This window comes from Kryptolebias marmoratus, linkage group LG7, assembly GCF_001649575.2.
Source record: "Kryptolebias marmoratus isolate JLee-2015 linkage group LG7, ASM164957v2, whole genome shotgun sequence".
Classification (NCBI taxonomy): domain Eukaryota; kingdom Metazoa; phylum Chordata; class Actinopteri; order Cyprinodontiformes; family Rivulidae; genus Kryptolebias; species Kryptolebias marmoratus.
In genome coordinates, this window is record NC_051436.1 from 5,942,301 (window position 1) to 5,952,818 (window position 10,518).

Genomic DNA, 10,518 nt, shown 5'->3' on the forward strand with positions numbered 1-10,518 from the left:
ATTTAAGCAGCATCCATATTTTGAAGGACAACGTGTCTTAAAAAAGGTCTCGTCTTGTAATGAGCAGCAGCTAACACGACGTAAACGCTGACACAGAGCTGACTCCGTGCCATGCCACATCTGAAATCCACTGTGAGGCTGAGTGTTAGACTGTTTAAATCTCGCCTTAGCTTGGATAAAACCTTTGCACTGGTGGATAAACAATATCTGCATGGCCCTGACCCAGACTTTAGATGAAAGAGTTTACTTCATCTTTGAAGCTGCAGGAGGGAGTCCTGCTAAGTTCAAATTTAGTTTAGGTTCACTGAGACCGTAAGACCTGATTTGTCTTGGAGTTCTTTAAAGTGGAGCTTTAGCACTCAAGTGTAAAATAAGGGTTCTTTCAACAAAGGCTGACTTTGAAAGGCATTTAAACATTCAAGCTACAATAAGAAATATTTAAATCAAACTTAAGTGTGTGTATTGAGACGAGCATGTTAAAATTTTCAGAAATGTGGTCCTACAGTAAGTGTATTTCTAAGTTTATCAGAAAGCAAACATATTCAAGCACAATGGTCGCCTTAAGCAAGGTTATTACCCTGACTTTAAGGTCAAATGGTAAATGTGTCTGTTTGTGTGGTAGAAGTACTGATGGCATGTCAAAGACCAAATTGTAGGATGCAATTGGGTGAAATCTATTTGTCTTTAAGGTCAAATACTTTTCAGAAGGTTTGTAAAAGTCATAAGCATAAGAAAACCGCAACTAAACAGGTCCAACATGGAAAAGCAGAACTAGTTTTGGACTTCTTTTTTATCGGGATCTTGTAATGAGGATGTGAGAACTGGACCGCTGCAAAAAGTGTCCAAAGTGTCCAGTCTTAGCACTACTCTGTTCTACACAATGTCTGTGGTTTTCCATCTTGATTAAGTGCCACCTTGATGTCAACGGGTTGTTATAGCTCAGCTTCCCGAAACTTGCCATCAAATGAGTAAACAAGTGGGGAAAAAAAAGTCACAAAACGTTCACTATTCTCTGCCACGGTTTCCAAAAATGCTGTGGTTGAGTCGAGGCCATCTTCCCTCCGCCAGTCGGAGCCTGTAAGTTGAGTTAATTTGGTTCAGCTCTGTCTGAATTTATGTTGTCAGCCAAAAAGCTTGGAAACGATCCTCATAGACCATCCATTGGAAAGGCTGAACCCTTACCAGGTCAACCCGAGCAGGGCAGTGTAAAGGTCTGGAATCTGTGACCAGATCCGTGTATGGAAATGTCTCGTTTATCTTGAAGTACTTGTCATTTTTAAACATATTTCCTCCGTCTGTCCTTCAGAAACTCTGCAGGATGGGTGCACCATTTTATCTGCTGCCCTTCTGACCTCTGATAAATCTGGACTCATCAAACGAAATCCCCCCTTTTTTCCCAATACTTCAAAGTCCAGTCTTCAAGCTCCCTATCAAATGAAAACTTTGGTTTAAAAATGCTTCTCTAAAAAGTTTTCTTAAGACTGTATGCCCATGTAGTTTCAATGATTTCAAGTGTTCTTTAATTTGACCTAATCAAACCTTTTAAATTGGTTCAAATTGGTGTTTTTTTTTTAACCCCTATGTCTTTCTGAAGGTTGATGGCTCACCACTGTTCTTCCAGATTTATTAAGCTCTTAATGGATGTTTGAGAGTTCTTAACCCAGTTAATCTGAACCTCTTAGCCGTGTTACCTTAATGCAGGCCAATTATTTGACCCTTCTAAAACAAACATTTTTTTTTTCAGATAATCAGCTCTCTGTTGTAGTGGAAAAGTAAAAAGTTGGTACAGAATAAAATGCATATATTGAATACACCAGTGCTTTTTTTGTTTTCTTGGCATGGCAGTATGTACTCTTAAAAAAAAAAAACATGTATTTGTTGAAAAAATTAAGAATAATGCAATTTTGATACAGTTTCGAAATGCATCAGTAAGAGACATATGCCCCTTTTAGACGGGCCTTAAAGGTCCTGGCTCCACTCTACTCGGCTCGCTTTGTGCGCGTTTCCACCTGCATTTTTTGGTCCCTGCTTCGGAGTAGGGCCAGCCGGGTCGGCCCTGCTTCATGCCCCCCCCGGGACACAAGGAGGCGTTCCTCTGTGCAAAATCCACGATGCATTTTTTATAGAGCCGAGTGGAGTGGAGTAGAGCCGGACTTTTGAATTAGGTCCCATGTATAAGGGGCAATAGTGCAATTTGAGATCTGTGCAGAATGAGTACACCCATTTTTATGTTGATATTTTTTATGAAATAGTAAAATTACTTAAAAATTAAAGAGAGTTAAAGTCATCAGAAGGTAGATTATCACAGCTTCAGTTGACTGCTGTTGGATATGAACTGCTGTGAGATTTCTGACTAATATTTGAAACACACTAACTGAACACAGTATCAAGAATAATGGCATTGGCCTCAGACTGGCCTGCGTTATCACCTAATGCAATTCTGAGGAACCGACAGACAAAATCTGACCTGTAGACCTTCTTATCGGTCATTATTCTGCTTGTTTCTGAACATTCCGAACTTAATTTGTTTTTAATTGAATTTTCACCAATTAATGGACAGAGCAGACCCTGAGCAAGGTAATACTGCAGATCAGAAGTAGGTTTCTTTTGTGAGGCTTCGGGCAAAATGTAATTTGATTTTTGTAGTCCGTGTTCACATTTGAAGATGGGTGCTTGGAACGTGGCAAAAACTGGATATAAATAATGAGGAGTATTTGAAGGTCAACAGCTTGTTTTTGTAGCTATTTATTTGTGTGAAGAGGAGCAAACTTGAATTCTGTTTACATTTTGGTCCGTAATCATAAATTCGAGAAGGAATAAAAAACAAACAACTAGATTTTACTTTAGATTTTACTTACAACTCAAAGGAAAGTAAAATTGATTCCAAGCTGCTTTTGGGCTTTCTCCTGGGAACCCTTCTTTGTACCTGTTGAGTCTTTCATTGACCTTTTTCTCAACTAAAACCTTTGACATGCCAACTGAGGCCTGTAGCGTCTGAAATGAGAGTAAGTCTTTTATTTTTCCTAATGAAATCGTGTCACTGCTGGTAACTTTCCTCTGTAGTGTCGTTTTTAAATCACGGCTGGATTCTACAGACCAGTGAACTGTGGAAATCTGAGCTTGGATAGAGGTGATCGCATTTGGTGGTTATCAGCTCATTAAACATATTTGATTAGCAGCACCTGGCTGCACCTTGGTCTTATAATGACTCTGAAAACCTTAAACTTCTACTTCGTTTTGTACACAGAGCTACTGCACTTGTTTATCTGTTATCTCCAAGTTGGGATCTGCATAATTCATTTGTTTTAAACTGGCAAACAAATTTGGTGAAAAGTTTTACTACAGTCAAAATGGCAAGATATAGTTAAACTTATTTCTGGAGCAGTAATGTTCTAAAAGTCAGAGTTTATTATAACGTAGGCAGCTGCTTACCAAAGAACCAAGAAGAAAAACAAACAATCCTCTCCTGTGCTGCTCCTGATTCTTAAAATTTCTAACTTAGAGTTATGGACTCGAGTATCATTTTAAAATCAACTGAGACATATTAAAACTAGGTGCAAATAAAAAGTAATAATAATGAAGCTTCACCCTGTGGTTAGAATATCTACGACTAGCAGAACGTACCAATAAAATAGCCCATAATATTTGTAACAACTAGACAAAATGAGCCCTGCAGTGCATCACAGAGAGAGACCGTCTTCACGTTTTAAACAAGTGGATTTAATAAGCTCTGTGATGTGCCGCGGTGGCTGTGTCACAACCAGCGCGACCTTCCGAAAGCCTCCTTTCATCCGTGGCCTCTTCGCGGTGCACCAGGGCTGCAGCCAACAGGAAAACACGTCGCTTTGAGACGATTTTCCTGCAAGTTCCAGCTTCCAATTCTAACCTGTGCCGTGACAATTAGGGCACACTGTGTTGGAAGCTAACCCTGCCTCTGATAAAGCACAACAAAGCTGCCTTTAGCCTTTTAATACCAGCTCAGAGCTGGTTCCACAGGTTTCTTGTTAAAGGTTCGAGTAACTCCTGGGTTTAAAACCAAAAATAACCCCAAAATAAGTGACTTTGGACTCTTTGTGGTGACAGCCTTTTTCTACAACTGTACAGCGAACAAGGATTGCAGTGTATCCCCCATCAAAAATAAATGGAAAGAAAAAAAACTCTTAAACACATCTTTGTGAACCTATCACCAGTTGTCAGTTGTTGGACTGATAGTGGCTGATTGCCTTTTGTCCAACGGTACTACTGATTTCTACACTGTGTAAAGCATCTTTGATCGTCCATGATCGTTTTTCAGGCAACGTTGCAGGGTTGGCGCTCCTAAAGTCTGAAAAGTCAGGGAGGTGTGCATTCAATAACAAGTGTTTTTTGGCAAGATGTCGAACCCCTATCATCTTTGTGTTGAGTGTTTGAGAAGAGGTTCTCCATGTTTTTGCATGCGTACAAAAACCAAACGGTGACTTGGAAACTCAAAGTTTATATGCTTTTTTTTTTAGCAATCCTCTTAGCAGTTTGTTGAAGACTCCTTGGTCTTCAAGCCTCAGTCTAATCTGCACACTTTCCAAACTTCATTTCCTTGTTTTGACATAATTTAAATTCTTTAAATCAGATCCATATATTTCCAGTGCAAAATAGTTTTTTTAGAGGAGCTTGTTACATAAACAAAGTTTTTGGATATTAAGATTTAGAATGTGCTTTACATAGCCTTTTTTTACAATGATTTTAAACAAGCTGAGGCACTAACAAGCTCATTAAACTCTGAAATCTTAGTAAAAGTTATAACAGATCTCAGGTCTTCTGGGGGATTGTTTGTTTCTTGCGATGCTGGGATTGTTTCCTCTTTGATTTTATACATCTTTGAGATAAGTACTCGGAGTTGAATAAAAAAATGTAGTAAAATGAACAAGAATTTCCATCACCAGTGTTGGGGATGTGTCTCACAAATTGTTTCAGCTCGTTAAGCAGAAATGAAGCTTTCAAGCTTGGAAATCAGTTGTCAGGAGAGAACCTGCATTTCTTTCAAACACAAGGCTGTAGCAGAGTTTTCCCTCCGTTTAGCCATGGTGTAGGTAAAAAAACAAATAAACTAAGAGGACAGAATTGCAATGTTTTTCCTTCTTAAAGTGAATTTGATATTTCTCACATTAACCCATGACGGCACAAGGTTTTCCCAGTGGAGTGTTTGTTTGGCAGCTGGTGGGAAGCTTTCATTTTGCCATGTAAGAAATGTTTTTCCCACCCACTGTCTGTTAACAACTCTGTTTAAAATGTTTCCAAAATGCCAACAAAAAAAAGGGGCAAAAAGAAAAGTTAAAAAAAAAAATCAAGATATGTATTCGACTGAGCAAGGTCATGAAGATTAACCCGGAAAGTCTCTTTTGAGCTTTAAATTTAAATGAATGCATACAGATGAGGCAGCATTGATGAGGGTTAGAGCTCAGGGAATTGGAAGAAAATTAAAGTGCACTCTGCCAGGCTAACGTTTAGATTCCCCTCCTAAATTAGATTAAAGCGAAAAACAAACTCAACCGTCAAACGTCTGGTTATGCAAGCGAGTTTGGGTAAAAACGCATTTTTCAAACGTTGTTTTTTTTACATGAGGGATGAAGGTGCCAGTTGAGCTTTCGATGTAATGCTTAAATTGTTGGAAAGGTACCCCCCCTAACCATGTCTGTAATATAATCGATTTTCACTGGTCGGCCTCGACACACACACAGTGCTGACAGTTATCAATGCACCAAAATGTCACACAGACGTTGTTTTATCAGGATTAATCAAAGCCAGAGGAGAAAAGTCTCGGTTTATTGACCGAAACAGTTCTGTCATCAGTCACAGAAATTCTTCAAACTCACTCTGGGCTTTTCTGCAGCTGTGATCTATATTCTGCGCTAATAAAGAATCCAGGTTTCAGTGAAAATAAAGTGGATTTGCTGATCCGTCTTTGGTTCCACAGAAACATTTTCAGTGTTGACATCAGTTTCAGGCCTCAGTTTGAGGAAATAGAGTTTAATTCTGGCCCGATTGATGATTAGTTCATGTGATCTTTACACTGCTGTCATGGTTATTCCTGCAGAAATATGATATCCCTGACAGAAGTTCACAAGTGCTACAGGTAGCTGCTATTTGTGTTTGCAAATAACCATGGACCACTGTGTAAAATAAACTAAATTATTCGTTTGTACAGGTTTTTAAAATGACTCCTAAATGATCAGTTATGACGTTTTTGAGATTGGAGTTGTTTTAAGATGGCAGCAATTGACTTTTTCAGACTAGCTAAGGTTGTTTAAAGCAGCGGTCCCCAACCTTTTCAGCTCCACGGACCGGTTCATTATCAGACAGTATTTTCACGGACCGGCCTTCAAAGGTGTGGCGGATAAATACAACAAAATAAAACGATACGAGCGGCATGAAAACGGGGATATTTTTTAAAAACATAATAAACATAAACCTAACGTGTCCTCGTAGCTTTGTTAGCTGCGTTATCAACATGAATAACAGCCTCTCCTCCCCCTGATGTTCTCTGTGTTTAAACATGCCCTTCAAAATAAGAGACACCACAAAGAATACAACTCACCATAACGCTGAATCAATAGGAGCTCTGAGCCTGTTTCTCAGTAACCAGATGGTCCCATCTAGGGCTTCCAGAGCCGTTTGTTTTTTACTCGTTTTGCTGCCTGTGGGTTTGTTTTTAGCGGTAACGGATCACGTGACCTAGATAAGCGTTCTGACACGCATCAAGAGGGAGTCATAGACGGATGGAGTGGAGAGAATCTGGTCAGTTTTTCAAAATAAATGTCCTCCAGACTCCAAAAATACTGTAAGTTAATTATTCTTTTTGTGGGGCCCGGTACCAAATTACCCACGGGCCGGTACCGGTCCACGGCCCGGAGGTTGGGAACTTCTGGTTTAAGGAGCTATCATCAGGGATGGGCATGTTGAGCAAACACCCCTCGCCGTTTCCTCGTGATCGGACTTAAAAAAAAAAACAACAGCTAAAAATCATTTTTGGCACAGAGGCTTCAGGTACAGAGACATGTGCTGCTGCTAGGGATCTTTATAGTCCTTCCTTTTTACCGGTCCGACGAATCAACACACAGGAAGTGAAGTGAAATTTATTTAGATAGCACTTTTCAGCAACAAGGCGACTCAAAGTGCTTTACAACACAATAACAACAGAATCAACGACAGATAAAAACATCAAAGTGAAATATAGAAACACAGAAATAAAAAACATCAATCATGTATTATCTAAATAAAATATAAGATCATCTAAATGAAGTCATGAAACTAAACGTATCTAAACATGAGCTAAGACAGTCGAAATAGTAGCTAAGATAATGTAAATGAAATCATGATAAAGTTAAAACTAAACTAAACAACAATTAGGAATCTAACAATCTAACAATATCTAAAATATGAGTTAAGATAAACTAAATGTACAGGAAGGATGCCCGTATTCTGGCAGTAAAACTGAGCTCACCCGTTGCCATAGTTTCCACTTTATAACCCTTTCAAAATAAATTACCATGACAGAAAAAAATGTCACTACCAGGTGCTGGTGTTTCTTAGAGGTTGTGAGGGTTGTATTCATTCCTTGAATCTGCAAATTTTAACCAGATTATGAATGTTTGAAAATCCTTCCACATCCCTGCTACCTTCAATAGATCCTGTTAGGAACATTTTGTCAGGACTCCACTTGAAAAGAGAAAAACTATCGATTCAGCTGTAGTTTATTATCAAATCACTCCTGATGTTTGAGGTATTTATGACAGTTTTCCTGTGCTGCAAAAAAAGCCCATTTTTCTCAGCTCCACGCGTGTCATTCTCGATTTTCCTACCAAGACACCGAAAATCTTTGTTGAATAAAATGTTGTTCTCACCACGGTTTTCAACCTTGATATACGTGGTAAAGATTTTTCTAACCTCAAAGAAAGCCGAGCTGTTCACACCATGTTCCGGTTGTCATTCAGTGTATTCACCTCATTATCGCTCTCGTCTCCGACAGCGTGGACCTGGTGCATGCCCAGCTGCACGTGTGCGAGGGCCGCAGCCTGACAGATCTCGGCCTCAAGCAAGACAAGATCAGGGTGAACGGCTGCGCGATCCAGTGCAGAGTGACGACTGAAGACCCAGCCAGGGGCTTCCAGCCAGACACCGGGAGGATCGAGGTAGGCTTCATCTTAAAATACCTCTGCAGACATACGTACTGCAAATCAGGCTGCAGCCTCTCAGGCTATATGTCAATCCCTCCAGGATTTCGCAAGCATTTTTTGTGATTGTTGCAAGCTAAAATGCCTGATTTCGCGGGGCATTTTACTAAAATTTGCGGGGGTTTTTTATACTAAAATCAATAAAAAAACATAACTTTTGATATATAAACCAAAAATCCTTCCTAGTTTTGTAAGATAATTACCAACAAGGAAACTGGTTTGCTGAAATCTTTGTGGGCAAATGTGAAGCATTAGCGCACATTTTGGCTTCGGTCGCTGCTCCTGCACGCTCCCGGCATTCTGATGTTAACAGGAAGCGACGTCACGGGTCTTCTTTTTGCGTTAATAGTTGCGATCACAACATCGCGAAATCCCGGAGGGTCTGATATGCGTTTCTCCATACAACATGCAACTAAATTTAAAACACAATATAACAAGACATATGAGTCTTTTTTTTAAAGCATTTCAGACCCATTGCTCACATCATATAAAACGGCATAATGAATACAGTCAGTCAGCTTTGTTTTTAGAAACGTTTAAACAATTGTTGTAAAATAAACATTAGAAGTCATTAGAAAAGCGAATGAACGTTTCAGAGACCAGTCATTGAATTCAGTAGGGATAATTGGTAATAAAAAGTAAAAAATGGGTCTGTAATGAGATGTTTAAATGTATAATCAAGAGCTGCAATTTTATTTTGTAGTTAAGGTGAGTGACCCTGTAGTGTTCTTTTTTTTTTGTTTTGTTTTGTTTTTTTAATGTCAAACACAAATTAGCCAAAGCACTTGTGTGGCTTCAGCTAAGTGATATAAAACAAAAATGTGGTTTGAAAGATATTTATTAGATTTAAATGGGAAAAATAAAACAAAGACTCGCTGTCATCTCATAGAACGGCTTCAAATTGAGGTGTGATGTCTGTTTTTGTGTGAATGATTCAGTGTTAGATTATTCCTAGAGGTGTATGTTCACTTTTTTTTTTTTTTGTTAATACTTTCCTATGTGGTGAAATTTTCCGTCTTTTGTTGTCGTCATGTTTGGGTTTTTTTTTTGGCACTCTGTATCTGGTGTCGTTTTGCTTCAGTGTGAGACTTTCTTTGTCAGCGTTCACACATGAGGAGAGACAAAGGACATTATGAGTGTGTATCCATCCGAAGCCACATATTCTGTTTGTCTACACGCTGCAGAAGTGCGTTTATGAATCATTTATCCTCCTCCACTTTTTTCCACATGGCAGCCTTATGTGGAAATGTTGTAAATTTCAATTTCCTCTGATTTATCTACACTCGATACACATAATGACGCAGCAAACGGTAATTTGAGAGAAGTATTGAGACGTTCGCAGCGTCTTTGCTGCAGAGTTTTCGGAGTCTTCAGATGTGATGAGATTTGCATACCTGGATTTGGGGATTTTCTGCCATCCTCTCTCAGATCCTCTCGGGCTCTTTCAGGCTGGTGGAGTGTCGGCACAAGGCTATTTTTAAGTCTGAAGCAGAGATGAATGTTTGGGTTGAAGTCGGTTTTTTGACTGGTAGACCCAATCACTGCTGCCCCGAAGCCACTCCTGTGTCGTCTCGTGTCCCTCTGGAAGCTGAACTGTTGGAGGAATCCCAATTTTTGTCTTTATGAGTCTGCAGCAGGTTTCATTAGGGATAAAGATGTACTCGTTACCTTTAGGCTGCCAGTGGGTGAGAAATCCCTCTCGCCATGATCCCGATTAATGCTTAAGACGAACCTTTCCCTCCGTAAAGACACGTTTGCATTTCTCATCTCGAGTGAGGAGATAAACAGGCCCCCCTTTTTCCACTCAAAACGGAGTTTGCTTTCATGTAGACTTTGTCAGATCAGAAAATCTCTGCTTCTAAAAATCCTTCAGGTGCTTTGTCTTCATTAAACGTGTTCAAGCTCAAACTGAGATTTCACTTTTGCCGAGGACAACCTTTTGTTTGGCCTCCATCTGGCCGCTCTGCCTTAAAGCTTCAAATCAATGGAGTGCTGCTGTGGTGGTTGTCCTTGTTATAGAGGTTTTTCCTATAAAAGAGCCCAATGCAGGTGACTGAGCTTTATTGGAAGCCTTAGTCACTTTGCTTACGAACGCACATCTCCACAGATAGCCGTTTTGCCACGCAGCCCACTTAAGGAATAATTCTGGTTGTCTTCATTTAAGAGGATTAAGCGTTTATTAGGCCCGAGCAGCGACAGCGCTGCGAAGGCCTATTGTATTTCGTGGAATTCTTATTAGGCCCGAGCAGCGACAGCGCTGCGAAGGCCTATTGTATTTCGTGGAATTCTTATTCTTATTATTATTCTTATT

At 39.7% G+C, this 10,518-nt stretch overlaps 1 protein-coding gene across 2 annotated transcripts in view; it reads left to right on the forward strand.

Moving 5' to 3' along the window:
* pcxb (pyruvate carboxylase b) overlaps positions 1 to 10,518 on the forward strand; it is a 393,092-nt gene that overhangs the window by 107,067 nt on the left and 275,507 nt on the right. For both annotated transcript variants that reach the window (XM_017414395.3, XM_025005546.2), the window contains exon 11: positions 8,003 to 8,165. In XM_017414395.3, the coding sequence (XP_017269884.1) occupies positions 8,003 to 8,165 (163 nt within the window). The remainder of the gene's footprint in view (positions 1 to 8,002; positions 8,166 to 10,518) is intronic.